This window comes from Psilocybe cubensis, chromosome 9 (genome assembly GCF_017499595.1).
Source record: "Psilocybe cubensis strain MGC-MH-2018 chromosome 9, whole genome shotgun sequence".
Taxonomy (NCBI): Eukaryota; Fungi; Basidiomycota; class Agaricomycetes; order Agaricales; family Agrocybaceae; genus Psilocybe; species Psilocybe cubensis.
Window position 1 is genome coordinate 1,198,975 of NC_063007.1, and position 15,505 is coordinate 1,214,479.

At 45.1% G+C, this 15,505-nt stretch overlaps 5 protein-coding genes across 5 annotated transcripts; 3 read left to right on the top strand and 2 right to left on the bottom strand.

Annotated features, from left to right (window-relative positions):
• Positions 1–564: 564 nt before the first annotated feature.
• JR316_0009814 (UPF0651 protein P31B10.02, mitochondrial) lies at positions 565–1,404 on the top strand (the record flags this gene model as incomplete). The annotated part of the gene is made up of 3 exons (XM_047895498.1): positions 565–892; positions 949–1,212; positions 1,280–1,404. 3 exons carry the CDS (start codon positions 565–567, stop codon positions 1,402–1,404), a joined length of 717 nt encoding a protein of 238 aa, XP_047745217.1.
• A 696-nt stretch (positions 1,405–2,100) lies between these two features.
• JR316_0009815 (Cytochrome P450 monooxygenase 98) lies at positions 2,101–3,964 on the bottom strand (the record flags this gene model as incomplete). Its single annotated transcript, XM_047895499.1, has 10 exons — positions 2,101–2,233; positions 2,297–2,378; positions 2,449–2,471; positions 2,534–2,714; positions 2,773–2,890; positions 2,944–3,211; positions 3,264–3,452; positions 3,521–3,547; positions 3,608–3,716; positions 3,763–3,964. The coding sequence occupies 10 exons, from the start codon at positions 3,962–3,964 to the stop codon at positions 2,101–2,103; spliced, it is 1,332 nt and encodes a 443-aa protein (XP_047745218.1).
• A 720-nt stretch (positions 3,965–4,684) lies between these two features.
• Positions 4,685–9,325, bottom strand: JR316_0009816 (Aryl-alcohol dehydrogenase [NADP(+)]; the record flags this gene model as incomplete). The annotated part of the gene is made up of 21 exons (XM_047895500.1): positions 4,685–4,780; positions 4,833–5,008; positions 5,078–5,275; positions 5,338–5,488; positions 5,542–5,766; positions 5,820–5,901; positions 5,951–6,188; positions 7,155–7,321; positions 7,380–7,420; positions 7,472–7,524; positions 7,575–7,609; positions 7,673–7,767; positions 7,815–7,836; positions 7,898–8,048; positions 8,106–8,116; positions 8,172–8,641; positions 8,696–8,722; positions 8,779–8,859; positions 8,913–8,990; positions 9,032–9,156; positions 9,214–9,325. 21 exons carry the CDS (start codon positions 9,323–9,325, stop codon positions 4,685–4,687), a joined length of 2,634 nt encoding a protein of 877 aa, XP_047745219.1.
• Positions 9,326–10,684: 1,359 nt separating this feature from the next.
• JR316_0009817 (Unsaturated rhamnogalacturonyl hydrolase YesR) lies at positions 10,685–12,014 on the top strand (the record flags this gene model as incomplete). Its single annotated transcript, XM_047895501.1, has 2 exons — positions 10,685–11,190; positions 11,243–12,014. 2 exons carry the CDS (start codon positions 10,685–10,687, stop codon positions 12,012–12,014), a joined length of 1,278 nt encoding a protein of 425 aa, XP_047745220.1.
• Positions 12,015–13,573: 1,559 nt separating this feature from the next.
• JR316_0009818 (Unsaturated rhamnogalacturonyl hydrolase YesR) lies at positions 13,574–14,934 on the top strand (the record flags this gene model as incomplete). Its single annotated transcript, XM_047895502.1, has 2 exons — positions 13,574–14,079; positions 14,148–14,934. 2 exons carry the CDS (start codon positions 13,574–13,576, stop codon positions 14,932–14,934), a joined length of 1,293 nt encoding a protein of 430 aa, XP_047745221.1.
• Between the last annotated feature and the right edge of the window lie 571 nt (positions 14,935–15,505).

Consider the following 15,505-nt stretch of genomic DNA (forward strand, 5'->3'; position numbering starts at 1 on the left):
CCTTCTGAAGCGGGGATTCTTCACCGAACAAATACCAAATGAATAGGGTTGGCCACGCCGGAAATTTGAAATGAAACATCCTGCACATCGTGTGGTGAATGAAGTCCGCTCGCGTACCTTTCTATCTATGTGAGCTTCTACTCAGCCTCTCACAAAACCTCGTCCCTTTGGTTTGTCCTTCTAGAATCAAGTTGCCAATGAGCAATGGTATGTGGTACGGCGTCGAAACTGTACATCGTACATTCTGCTGTGCAGTCTGGAAGATGTGTGAGGTTGGAGCTAAGAGAGTACCACTCTCTGGCCTCAAGCGGTAAACTTGCGCCAAAGAGTAAACGTAAACATGTAATGGAAGTGAATGGAAAGCTGGTCGGCCTTTGGCCCTTTGCCACACTTGGTGATGTTTGTCGGCAATTTGCGATCAGTATCACGTGATACCGGTTCCGCCTGGTAGTTTTGTCGTCCCTCGTCATTCCATCATCTCCCGGCATACCCAGTACTTACAAGTATTTGCAGCTAGACTGCCAATCAAGCACTTCAGGAATCCACATACCATATCATGGTTCCATGCTTCTCGCCTGCAGAACACGATATCTCACTATCAACATTTGTTCGCGTTCGATAACAACACCCAGTAATTACAATCATGGTGCAATATCAGACGGGACGAAAGCAGCCACTCATCGCAGAAAACCTGCTCGAGGAGGCCAGAATCTATCAGACAGGTATATACGCCTAGAGAAGTCTCTTAGAGGAAAAGATACCATTTCACGGGAAATTGATGGTCTTGTTCATCCGGACCCTGAATCCCCGAGGTCGAGACGGAGTCAAGATCCAGTACGCCTGTTCCATGGATATGTGGTTCCAGAAGAGCCGAAGCCTCCAGCAGATGATGGTATGTTCTGTTCTATATGTTACGAGGGAAGTAAATTGAGTATATCTCTTGTATAGAATGTTGCATGTCTGGCTGTGCCGTCTGCGTTTACGACCTGTACGAAGAATCCCTTGAAGCATATCACGGAGCCATAGCGCAACTTCGGGACAATCTTACCGCAAAAAATATCCCCGAAAGCGACTGGCCTTTACATATACGCAACAAAAAGCTTGATATCCGTGTAGAGAAGAGAAAGGACACCATTCTGAGCGCATTCGAGGAAATGGAGCGTAACCTTCAGCTGAAAAAACAGCAGGCAGATCCAGGAGCTGTTTTACCGAGTTAGTATACTGATATTATACATATGCATTACATCTAATAGGTTATCATATCCCATGCAAACTATAGACGACTCCAACATCGGTGCAGGCAAGCGGAACCAAACTGTGGTGAATATGAAAAGCGCACCTCGGGACTCGATCTTCAGTGAAATATACCACGGTGCTAGATGGCTGCTGTTTAGCGGTCGCTGAAAACAAGTGATCTTTTCTCGTCGTTTTGGTCAATTCTTGCTCAGCGCAAGTATGCTTCGTTCAGTCGCATACTGTGGTAGAAGCCATCATGACCAATGACAGGTTTCGAAAAGTGACTCAAATGGTCAGTAATATTCGAAATACGAGTACGACCACCGAAGACGGCATCTACCGTCAAGCTTGATACACTTTTCAAATTTCAGTCCTTATCAGAAGGTTCGTGCCAGTGCATATGAAAGTAAATTGGACCTAAAATTGAGTCCAATCGAATTGTAGAACCTCAAGAACGGGGCAAGGGTATTAATATGACTGAACACTGTATTAGACTTTTTGACTCAGAAATGAAGGGAGTCCTCGAAGCAGCGTAGGAAGAGCGTTACTCTACCCCCGTACGGATGAGAACCTCCGCTCTCTTGTCGCGAGGCTCGAAAATACACTTGAATGGCTTTGGTTGGCTTTTCGGACAGTAAGCACAACATAAAAGAATTGGGATTCTCAACTTACAAAGTAACAGAAGGGTGATACTCGGCTGTGGGTTGGATTTCGCACCCAGTGTGATCCTTGCTTGGACGAATGTTGAAGGTCGATAGAATAGATGCAGCCACGATCCATTGCAGGCCGTGAGCGATGTCAATCCCAGGGCAGATTCTAGATCAACGATTGTCAGAACTTTGCAGACTAAGTATAAAGGTACAATTACCGTCTCCCAAATCCGAAAGCGATTGTTGATGGATCACGTACTGATAAATCGGGATAGCCATTCTTGAGGAAACGGTCAGGATTAAATACATCGGGTTTGGCGTACACCTGTTCGTCGTGGAGCATTGCCCTATTGACAACAACAAATATCCTCAAATTCTACAATGACAATGGAGTGACATGTTTCACTTACCAAGCGTTGGCGATGACAACAGAGCATTTAGGTATATGAAACCCCTTATATTCATCATCTTTTTCTATAAAATGTGGGATACCTAATCCATCCAAAATCGACCAATACTTCGTTAGCGACATAATCATTCGGAACGGGTGGATTAAAAACACCTAGGGGTCCACTGGGACGCCATCTGATGGATGACACATTCAGCTCTGAGAAGGTTGAAGAGTGGTCTGAGAGAACAGACCATACCTGTGAACCTCTTTCAAGACTGCATCAAGATACGGCAAATGCGGTTGATCGCTGAAATCCGGGAACCGAGCTCTGCCCACAATCCGGTCGAGTTCTTCTTGGGCCTTCGTCTGTACTTCAGGAAAGCAGAGCATCGCCAGAACGAAAGTATGTAATGAAGAATTTACGGTACTTGAGCCACCTACATATTGTCGGAGTAAGTAGCCAATCCACTGATCGACGTGGGTAGTAAAATGTACCAATAAAAATTATCGATGCAACATCTTTTATGATTGTATGATGGCGTGTATTATCATCTGAAGAAGTAATGTTCTCCAGCGCTTTAGAGACAAACGAAGGTTGCGCCATTCCGTCTACCTATCATTAAAAGTCAGGATTTTCAGACTTCTAAAGATCACTGGCTCACTCACCATTGATTTCTGAGTGTTCCAGAAAGGGTCATCTCGGAATCTCGACGCGAGTTCTTTCCACTGTAACGCAGTCCTCTTGAAAATCACCGAGGGTATTATGTAGGGCAAAATTGGGTTCAATGAGGGCATCACATCGGCAACCATAGTAGAAATTAGCGCAGCATCTGACAGACACTCCGCCACCTCTTCGGCGATTTTGATGAACTGGTTTCCAACAGACTCCGTTTCACCACCATACGCTATAGAATGAAGTGTACTCCCCACACAACTATGCCAAATTCAGCGTGATGAATCCAAACCAGTTCATTGACAAGACTGACTGTCTGATATGATCCATAAACCCCTCTGGATGTGCGAGGAGATTTTCAAGGAGTCGACGACTGTACTTAAGCTCATGGTCTTTGTGCAAATAATCGTTGCTTGGATGAAAATGACGCAGGAAAAGGCGACGGCGTTCTTTCCAAGCTGGTCCATACGGCATGAATGGCATCAGCCAAGAAAACCCCATGCTTCCGTCGGGCATAAACGACGCTCATCAGCCTGGAACGATAGTCAATAGGGTGCAGGCAAAACTTACACATCATTCAATATCGTAAATTTGGGACTGGTGTATTGATGACATCAAGGATCAGCGTTGGTATTTTTCAAGTCACATCGCACATACCGATCAGAGTAGATAGCAGAACGCCTTTCCAAAAGATCGCGAACAGCTTCCAGTGAGTTTAGGACGATTATCGAGTGTCCAGCGACGCTCAAATGAAGAATGTCAGAATCTGTTATTTATTAGGCCCCGCCTCCAAAAAAATTTGTCCAACAAACTATATTTTTTCCCCCATGTCTGAAACGTTTCCCATTGGAATTTCAAGGGACAGTCAAGCAAGTTTCCCAGAAGTGGGAGCTTTGGAGGACCAGGAGGCAGAGGTAGACGGGATTTTGACCTTTGTTTGAAGACAAAAAATCCCAAGATGGCTAAGGGGATGATTGCCGCCACAATAAGTTGCGGCTCCAACTTGACGCCCATATGTATAGACAAGAGTGCGTAAGTGCCTCGGTATATCTTGCTACGCTGGCAAACAAAAGCCTTTATACATCGTTAGTGCCTCGTTTGTCCGAAGAAAGCGCCGCACGTGTGTGTGTCTGTGTGTGTGTTGCGATTCAAGAGAAGCGACTTAGATGAGATCAGCATCGAAATGCAAAGCTGCGACTCACGAGGAAGGTAATATGACAGACGACTTCGCTAGGAAAGGAACTCCAGGCGAGTCCATTGATCCTGAAAAGGTTATCCGCCGTGATTTTAAACCGTATGGACCTATTTAGAGAAGCGGGGATAGACAGCAGACGTGAGGTAGAACAGCGGCGTGGAAAGTTCCCATTGCGAAGCCATGATTCATCCGTGGATGTCGCCTGTCGTCGCTCATTCCCTGGCTTGATACAGGTAAAATTGACTCAGTAACATGTGTTTTGCATTTGATTCTAACTTTTAAACTTGTTTGGGAGTTGTGGGCTCATTGGCGTTGGTGAGCTTATATAGAAATGTAGCCTAAATTACACCGTGGAATTTAGGATTGGTGATGTGTCCCTCTCTGTTAGTCGTTGGCCGCCTAGTTAAATGACGAAAATATTTGAAAAAAAAACCATGTTTTGGAGAAAAGAAAAAGCCATACATTGCAGCATTCAGAGTTATACGAATTAAGCTACAAACCGATTACTTCATGTTCATCGACGACGATGAGTAGATATTTTAAGATTTTACAAGGGGACGAATGGGCTGTGCCATGGGTCGCATGTCTATATGCGCAGACGCTGATACAAGATGAACGGGCTGAGTACCATTCCCCTGTCGTAATGTTTGGACGGCTGTAGGAAGAAATAATAACAAACACACTCACAATAAACGTAGAAGGGAACCCGGGATCAAATTCGACCACACTCTCCAAGAATTGGATTTGTTTATCACTTAATGTGATGTTCAATGCCTCAATGTTGCTCAGCAGGTGCTCGACTTTGCGCCCACCGACAATAGGGAACACGTATGTGGTCTTTTGCATCAGATACGCAATCGCGACTAGAAGAATATAAAATCAGCCTTGCATGATGACGCACTGAAGTTAGCGCACTGAAGTTAGATACTTACCAGCAGTAATGCTTTTTGTCCCCACCTCTGAAGCAACCTGCTCCAAGGCCTTGCAAACCTTCTTCTCCTTGTCGGTTCGTTCCCAGTGGGGATCGAAAGTGGTTCGTCCCTTCTCCCCGGTTTTTCGGCGTCTCTCTTCTTCAGCGTCCGTTCTAATCTTGCCGGCGGCCAGAACATTCCAAGGGGCCAATGCCATGCCTAAAAAGAAATAAAAAGTAGTGATTAAGCAACAATAAAATTGTACCAAAGGGTGATGCTACCTTCAGCTCGAGCCATCGGAATAATTTCTCGTTCAAAGGAACGTTCCATGACGTTCCAAGCTCCTTGGTAAATAACAAAGGGAGTCAATGCATGGTCACGAGCGTATTGATTTGCTTTGGAAACGACCCAAGCCGGTGTGTCAGATACCCCCTTTGGCGCAATAGTCAGATGGAGGAGGACATAACATAATAAAGGTGAATTACCAGGTAAAGGACTTTGCCTTGCACTACAAGATTATGCAAGCTCTTCATGACTTCCTCAATACTCGTATCCCAGTCCCACCAGTGAAGATACAAAAGATCAATGTAGTTGGTGCGCAACTTCTTGAGCGACGCATTGACAGAAATACGCAATGACTTGGAATTGTTCCCGACATATAGAACCTGCTGAGGGACTGAGTCGTTGTGCATCTTGAAGTCAGTGGTGTACTGGGAATGTGATCAATTATGTGTGCGTAATAGCAAGCCAACGGAGATCGCACTTTTGTTGCGATAAAAAGTTGGTCTCTGATGCGACGCTTTTCTGCCCATTCACCGATGAACATTTCGGAGGTCTCATCCTGACTGTCAACGAGTCAAATCCATGATATTGCAGAACAAGCATTGAACTCACTAATTGTTCGCAGTGTCAATGAAATTGCCTCCATTGTCATAGAAGGCATCGAGAAGTTTAAAACTGCTTTCTTTATCCATTGTTCCCATACCGAACTTATCCCACTTATCACCGATGCTCATTGCTCCCAGAGCAATAGGAGAGACATGCACGCCTGCGTTCGGAGACAAAAGTCGGTATCGGCCAAGGTTGGTCTTTGGAGGGGGTGGCGGTTGCATGAATGACATCTTTGCAGTAGCTTGGTAATTAAACAATATAATGGCAAATATTTTCTTAGTGAGGGAGGAAACAGGAGAGTTGCGAGGTTAGAAATGTACCAGTCTTGTATTTAGCGAAAGAACTCAAACAGACTCACCAAAATTCAGACCAAGATTTCAATGCTTCGTCATGCAGTGATGATAAACTGTTTCAGGTGGAGAGAGATCCATGAAGCGGGACTTTGGTTCAACATCTGAGGCTGGAGTGTGTTTCATGCGGGGAGACGACTTTTGCACGATTTGGCCAGTGCTACTTGATCCATCAAGTTGGCTATGCTACAGTGATATTGACAATCAACGATCGCACAATGGAAAAGCTCAGACTGACCTTTAGATAAATTGAGAATCTTTCACGAAGTTTCAAACTGAAAGTTCTGTTATTAAGTTCCAGACAGGAGACAACTTTGGAGGGCTTGATGAGTATGTAATGGGTCGCGGCCTGTGTCATGAGGTTAGGGTTTCAGACCTTGACACGTCTGAAGGCTTCAAAAATCATTTTAGCTTTGCGTCTCTCGTGTTATAACCGCTCAACAACATCATTCTTTACTGCAGTCAAATAGACATCGGCCGGCCGTGGGGACATAATATCACAAAAAAATGAAATTAAGTCTCTCTGTCTGGGAGTCGAACCCAGCTTTCGCGCGATCAATTCACATGATATGAATGACAGGCGCGTGTACTAACCGATATACTAACAGAGACTTATTGTAAGGTTAACATTTATAATTCTGGTTCTAATAAACGGTTAGCACAACCAAAGCGATACCAGAGAAGCGTCAGCCAAAAAAACAGATCTCTAACCATCTCACGTATAATTTACTATAAAGGAGCATTATATACAACGTATCCAAAAGAACCAATACAAAAGAAATATTTACAGAGATGTACTTTTGAAGTGACCATCAGGTCTCCTCACAGATCTGCAACATGCTTACAGATTCATTTACCTCTCGTTATGTTGTCTACCATCTTCCAACCCGAAACGAGAGTTTGGCGGAGGCTCCCCATTCCTGGTTGAGCACTTGAGCCATTACCTGACGGCAAAGTGTACGGTTCTGAGATTTTCACCAATTCTGCGGCAGTTCGGCGATCTGAGGGTGCAAAAGGTTGATTCCTGCATCAAGGTATCAAAACATTGAGCAGTATACAATTTGAGCAACACTGTTACATACAAATTCGTGAAAATGAAGTCATTCAGGTCGGGATTAGCGTGCTTTGGTATCGAGTCAGCTTTTATGCTAACAGAAGATTGCATGAAACTTACTGCTGTGATTTCGTGCAACTCCCGCTGGAGGCATAAGCAGAAATAATCGAGATCTGCCGAGATTTGTATAGATGTAAGATAGATAATGAGTGAGCGTACATACCGAGGTCATTTAGGTCATAATTGAAAGGGTTTTCACTATCGAAGATAAAGTTTAAAATGATTGAAAACAGTACTGGCCACATAACAAAAAAGGCGTACATTTCCTGCCCGATCTCCAGGAATCCGAGAAGGAGGAAAGACGCAAATGCAGTTGCCGGAATCGTTATAACTCCGTAAGAAGTGTAAATTTGGAACTGAATTTAAATGAGCAAACGAGGCAGGACAGCGTGGAAAGACTCACAGGGAGTAGAATCAGATATAACCTGTGGGTCAAAATTGTCCATCAGCTTCATAAGGTTATGATCACCGACTCAAAAGACAGACCAGAGCGACATCCTCAAATGGGCTTGATAGGCAAACGGAAGGGGGGTGTTGCATATTCTTTCCAAATTTGACACAGTATCTTGAAGGAGGAAGAGGTTGTTGGTGATGCCCGAAGCTATCGACGGCTGAACCAGATTATTTTTCATGAGCCCTGAAGATGTATCATGAACTTAGTGGACAATCATCGAGAACCATAATCAAGACGTACAACACGAATAACTTGGCATAACAGTTTAATTAAGACCAAAAGGCGAATAAATATCAAACGACTCACTTCGACAGAACAAGAGAAATTTCCAAGGGTATGTGACTTTCAACAATCTCAGAATACGCTTTTCTTCTATTCGACCGTAGTCGACCCTTTGGTTTGCGAATCAGCATGCCCCATGTCCAAGGAAAAATTCGGAGTATGGGTATGTAATCAAAAATCGTGTAATGGGGAGGGTTTCTAGCAGGTCGCAGTGGATGCTCGCTATCAATTTGGGGCAGCAGTGCCTCAGGATCAAATGTATCGGTACGTTGTGGGCGAGAAAATGTGCTACTAGTTTTCTCTTTGTCGTTAGACATAGGCTCGGCGGTGGTCTTTGTTTTGGCTGTTTCGAAGCCTTCAGGGAGGTGCCATAATGGAAGCATAGATGACTCGTCAAATGACATTTTGTCTGATTCGCCAACGTATCGAGGAAGAAACGAGATCAGAGGGTAGAGATCTTCGTAATAAACGCCTTGCTCGCCCCGAAGCAGGTGCTAGAACAGAAAGCAGAGGTCAGAAAAAATCCGAGTTTCTTCGATTTTCCATACTTTCACAGAGACCGAAAAGGCCTGGACCTTTAGGCAAAGATTTCAGTAATATGTATTAGGAAGAATATCCGTCAAAATCTTACCAAATTTATCATTGTTTTCTTTTCGATAACACATTCAACGGGTGTGCTATCTTTTCGTTGATCGGGCACATGTATCCAGATCTTATGAGAAATGGCTAAGCCAAGTATTACTATGATAGATTGATTATACACACCATCTGCGCAAGATTCTTCGAGGCCACCATTATAGTCGTCCACATCTTTCGCCCTTCTTGGTACCTAATGGAATACAGCTAAGGCGTCAATTAGCCTGGATTGCAATACATAGAAATACACGCCTTTCATATGCAGATGATGTCCTGAAAGAGATTACTAGACCAAGGACGAGACCAAGCACAGTTAATAATTGATTCGATACCCCAAGGTCAGCGCTGGTATGCTCCGACACAAGAACAACCACTGTACGTGACTTGAATAATTCTCCTGTGTTTGTAAATTGACGCGCTAGGTACTTACTCGTTGCCACAAGAGTGAAGAAAATGACTTCAGGCCAAATGTCGTCTACAACAGTTGCCCCGAACTTCTTCGCCGTCCACGTTCCTCGAAAAAGTGGATTGTTGGCTACCATTGTGGCCAATGCTCAAGGTCGAAGGAATTCGAAATGTGATACGCAGTACTCCAGAGCACAAACGTGGGGCCGACAGCAGGAGGCGGCGGGAATGAGGAGTCACCTCTCACGAAGCAACGATTCTTTTGTAGGAATCTACCATGATTCCTCCTCATGGCGGAAACGTGATGCGAGGTAATTAAAAAAAGACATCACGAAGTCGCCATAGAAGTTTCTAAGTCGGCGATGTCAGCTCGCTCAGTGCCCAACACTGTCGCTAAGTTATTCTTCGTATGTTGAATAAATACATTAAGGAAAGTACAGAGCTGCACACCTAGGCTACAGTCTTCATCCTTAAGACCGATGTAATGCGTCAAATCCAATGCCACCTGGTGCTAAATTCGGCACACCATGAGTATATTTATCTCAATATAATGACAATTGAAGATATTTTGGCCTGTCGGAGAGAAAATTGAAACTCTTGATACGTCAGAAGAAGTCGCCATCTTTAGATTAAAAAGGGAGGAAAGGATGAGAATCCTATAGCAAGAGTAGCAATGGGTAAGATTCAGCACAGGCGAGTCCAAATCGTGCACAGCAAATCACACACTAACAGTGATCCAGTGATCACATGTCCTGCCTATCAAAGGTTGCAGTTTCTTCATCATGATCACCTTGACTGTTGAGCCGTACCAACCTCTTTCATCCAGTTTCAAGCATCAAGTTTCAAATTTCCTCAAAGTCCGAAGCTTGTATGATGATATTATATTCAATTCACCAAAAATGAGCAATTACATTTCTCGCTCTGCCCAAGGATAGCCGTTTCCAAGACCCTGCCTCCAGATGTCTGGCACAAATTGTCGACTCGCGCAAGTTTCCAACCCTCACGGATGAAACAGAAAGTACAGAGGAATGATTGGTTGCAGTGTTGTAGAGTTATGTTATCCGAATCGAGGAAAATAACCCCCGAGGCTCGGTTTGCGTTTTCCTCGGGAGAAATCTCAAAGAACACAAAGATTTTTGGAGCCAGTGAGATTGACTATTGGGTCGACCATCCAGTCACTGAGAAGGTATGTGAGTTTTTTAGGTCAGTCCTTTTTTCTACAATTAATGTTTTCTTGGTCAGGATCTGCAACTTCGAGCGAAAAGAAATGTTCGCCGTTTCGGTGTCTGTTCCATGGACTCTTGGCGTATGAGGACGGTGTCTTTTTGATCATGCTTTGGAAAGTTCATTGTTTTTGATGGCCACTGAAAACTCCAAATGACCGGGCAACATGGACAAAACCACTAGCATTCGCCATGTGGAACAATCTGGAACCCTAGCAGTACATGGATGTCATAAAATAGCTCTTTTACCCTATTATTCATCCCCCACCAAAAATGCTTCATCACCAACGCCTACGCTCTGCGATCTCCTTCGCGTTGCTTTCAACATCTCAAGTTTCTGCTATTGCTTATCCCACTTCATCCGCCATACCGTTCTCCCCTGGATTCAATGTCACTGCGGTGTTGGAATATGCAATCTCTCTGCCGTCACACTCTTGGGAATATGGGACTGCCACCCAAGCTCTCCTCGAACTCTTCGACGCGCCCCACTCCGTCTTCGGTGCAAACCCCTTCCCAGTCCCGAAGCTAGATCCTAAAAATACTCCCGCTCTGGCGTACGCCAAGGAAAAGATTGTTATTGGTCCTCCTCCGAACGGTCTAAGCGATGGAGACGGTGCTGTGGGTGATCCAGCTAGTTTAGGTGTCAGCGCTGTACTCCTTGGGAAGACAGATCCATCCTACGCAACTGCAGCAAAGTTACAAGCCGAATACGTTATCTATGACGCACCAAGATGGCACAACGGAGCGATTTCGCATCGTGCTGACCACCCCGAAATTTGGTGAGTATAGATTGGTTTAGTAGACAAACGTCAGGACTGAACATGTGTTAAGGGCCGATTTTGTCTACATGGCGCCTCCTTTCCTTGCGTACTATGGGGTTGCAACAAATAACGTAACGATACTCCAAGAGGCCGTTACCCAATGCCTACTCTATGCTGAAGGTCTTCGAGCAAACACGACTACAGATCCGGCCACTCCTCCAGCCTCTCATCCAGTTTCTGCTCAAGGCCTTTGGACGCATATTCTTGGGTATTGGTGGGCCGATGCTGGATTGTGGTCCTCTGGAAATGCTTGGGCAGCCGCCGGCATCATGCGTGTTCTTGCCACCGTCATTAAGGCCCCTCCATCACTCTTCGCGGGCAAAAACGGACTCCCAGATGCATCCTGGAGACAACGGGCCATAAGCTCATTGGTAGCCGAAATTCGCACCATCTTGGACGGCGCCATGAGAATGGAGAACGAGAACAGCCTTCTACGGAACTATCTCGACGATCCAACTTGGTTTGGGGAGGTGTCAGGAAGCTCCCTGCTGGCGAGCGTTGCGTATCGTCTTACCACTTTTTCCAAGTCTTACGGATCTGCTGCACTGCCCAATTCTGTCTCTACTCGTTATATTGACTGGGCAGAGAAAATTCGAGTAACTTTGGGAAGTAACGGACACATTACGAGCGCTGGTATTGCGACTCCAGCTGTCAACCCTCTTGACTGGAACGACCGGAACCACTTCACTACTGGAAGCCCAGAAGGCAACAATTTCGTTATTTTGTTGTACACGGCGTGGAGAGATTGTGTTAAAGCTGGGATTAAAGGTTGCAAAGTCTAATAGGATTCGAAGTTTATCAGTTCATAAAATACATAAATCATTGTTACTCTGTATATAAAATACTTGTTACGCAAAGCATCGTGATTTTTATACCTTGGTGTTTTGTGCACCTAAATGAATATAATAATTTCCAAAGAGTGGTGTTAAGATTGTATCGTCATCGCCAGGAATTTTGTTGTGAGCGTGGTTCGAACTTCGAACGACATCAGGACGGGCTGATTTTCCCGTTTTGATGTGACACGCTCCTTGAACTCTTTAAACAACTCACTTCTTCACTCTTGTCCTCTCACTTGTGCTGGTTATTCCCTAGCTCATGGTCACAAATACCGTTCACTCGCCGCATTACATTACTCCCAGGGACATGCCTCCGAAATTCTGGCCAGGACGTCAATCAGCGAAGTAGCCTTGTGACGCTTCAATCCACACGCCCCAATCCACATCCTTGTTAAATTGGGTATCTTCGATGGCGACTTCATTCATCGCGAAGCCTCGGACGATCAACTTAAATTATGGTCCAGCGAACGCTTCTTTACGCTTCAAAGCTCAAAGTTGTTCTCAATTTTAGAACTTTAGCGGCCAGTGGCAGCGCTTGCGGCCCGCTCATGTCACTCTTTTCTTGTGCCTTCTGGTTCAATCACATCTGCTTTCGCGATGTACTTACAATACGTGGTGCTACCGCTCAGAGTAGCAGGGTGGTCTGGTGGCTTTCAGTTTTTCATACAAGTTTGGCTGCAGAGTCTCATATGCTTTCATAAGCTTCACGATTAATGCCATCCAGTATCTACATTCCTACTATGACCCCAAGTTGGATGGCGCCACATGGTCACCAGTTTAACGTTGCAACTATTTCAGTTCTGGGGTGAATGTTGTGAGTCAATATATACTCACATTGGCACACTTTTAATTTAATTACCAGGAATTCTAAGCTTCTCGCTTCTTGTTGATTGCTCTGTCATTTATGAACAATGTGGATATGTTCAAAATCATACATTGGAGGGCATTTAAAACACTGGGAAATTTTGCCTTACGTATGTCAGATGCGTCTATTTGGTCGTATTCTGTTTTCAGGCATGGCACACCTGAGATGGGAAATACAGCTCCACCGTGACGCTTAATGTTCATGCTACTACTGGGAAACGTCTGGGTGACGTTTCTGCATGATAAGTATAAACCTTTGTCTTCAGCGTCCTCTTTTCCCGTCTTTGATAGGACGACCGGAATTCAAGTCAGAAAGACGAGCCACGGGTACAACGGATGGCGTCGGCTGTGACAGGCTTTGCCAAATGCTCGCTGGACTCGGCCGACTCAAGTTTCAGGAATGACCTTTGCTAGCAAATCAATCTCCTGACTTGACATTGAGCTATTAATTATTTTTATAGAAGCGGTGGGTCACCAGAACGTCCCTAACTTTCTTCGGGTGTTTGGGCCACATAGATTCACCCATCTTATTCTCCGAAGGCCATATGCAACCACTTGACAGGAACACCTTAAATTAGCACGCTGTTATATTTTCCCTGTTCGTTTACCGCCCCTCGTTTTTGTTCATCCCGGCAGACAAAATGTTAAACCAACGCGTTTGGACTCATGTCATCGCCCACACGCTCTTTTTACTACCTCAAGTCTCTGCTATCCACTCGCCATTCGCCAACGCCATTCCATTTTCTCCAGGATTCAATGTCAGCGCAGTCTTAGAACGCGCCGTGTCTCTACCATCTCATTCATGGGAGTTTGGAACGGCTTCTGAGGCCTTACTCGAGCTTTTCGACGCGCCATACTCCGTATTCGGGGCAAATCCCTTCCCAGTCCCGCTCCTTAACCCGGAATCCACGCGTTCTTTGGTATATGCAAAGGAAAAAATTGTTATTGGAATCCCTCCTAATGGGTTGAGCGACGGTGATGGTGCGGTAGGCGACCCCGCCAGCTTGGGAGTGAGCGCTGTGTTGCTGGGCCAAACCGACGTCACATATACAGCAGCTGCTAAGGCGGAGATAGATTACCTCCTCTCTGGCGCACCGAGGTGGCCTAATGGTGCCATATCCCATCGTGCTGATCATCCAGAGCTTTGGTGAGCATTTCATCGTTGGATTTTTTAAGCTTGAAAACGCTGAATCACTTCAAATTTCCTGTCAACAGGGCAGATTTTATTTATATGGCACCTCCTTTCATGGCTTACTACGGAGTTGCGACAAATAACGCCAGTATACTCCGTGAAGCTGTCGAACAATGTTTGCTCTACCCACAGGTGCTTCGTGCAAACACAACTACAGATGTCGCTACACCTCCGTCATCGCATCCTGCATCTGCATCTGGCTTATGGACTCACATATTTGGTCCATTTTCCGACCCAGGGATCTGGTCTACTGGGAATGGTTGGGCTGCAGCAGGTATGATGCGAGTCTTAGCTGCCCTTGTTAAAGCCCCTCCATCCCTTTTCTTCGTCCCTTATTCTGCTAGCTCCAGCAATCTTCCAGACGCAGCTTGGAGGAGGCAAGCAATTTCATCTCTTGTTACCGAAATCCGTAAGATTCTCGATGGTGCGATGCGGATGCAGATGGACCAAGGATTACTGCTAAACTACCTCGACGATCCCACCTGGTTTGGTGAAATCTCCGGTAGCACCCTGCTCGCCAGCGTTGCATACCGTCTCAGTACCCACTCTGCTCTTCTGGGAGCCTCCGCTCTCTCACCGTCAGTTTCAAGTCGATATATTCAGTGGGCAGAAAATATTCGGCTGACGTTGGGTAACAACGCTCACATTACAAGTAATGGAACGGCGACCCCTGCCATCAACCCCTTGGATTGGAACGATCGCACCCCTTTCACTTCCGGAAGTCCCGAAGGAAACAACTTTGTCATCCTATTGTATTCGGCGTGGAGGGATTGCGTCAAAGCTGGAATTAGGGGATGCAGCGTATATTAATAATTGATTTAAAAAAGAGCCAACGGGCGCTTCCTTGCCAATTCTACAATTATATCCTATCGCTGAGCTCCCTTTGAATTATCTTTTAACATATTACGACAACATTGTTTGTAAATACTGTTACTCTTATTTATTTCTGAAATTGTCGCTTTTACCCTCATCTTCGTCACTTATTAGTTTGTAATACTTGCAAGGCTCTTGCAGCTATCTGCTTCTCGTAAAATTAGATTTAAAGAACAAAATGAAGATAAGGCGACTTTTTCTACGCTCAGTTATTGTTGGTCGTAAAATGAATTACAAAGAGTGGGAAGTACTTACAATTGAATCTTAGTAAGAACCTGAATGGCGATAAATGAAGCGCTCGGCCAAAATCGTTGACGTTCCTGTCGGATCCAAACGCTCAAGTTTCAACAAAGATATTTATATCCTTGTGTTGAGCGCACTGAGATGCTGAAATGTCTCCTGCTGATTGCTGCGCGTCTTGCAGATGCAATATTGCTATGGAACCGAATAGACTGGAGTCGCTGAAAGCGAATAGTGATGGTTGACATGTTTTCTCCAAAATGCAACT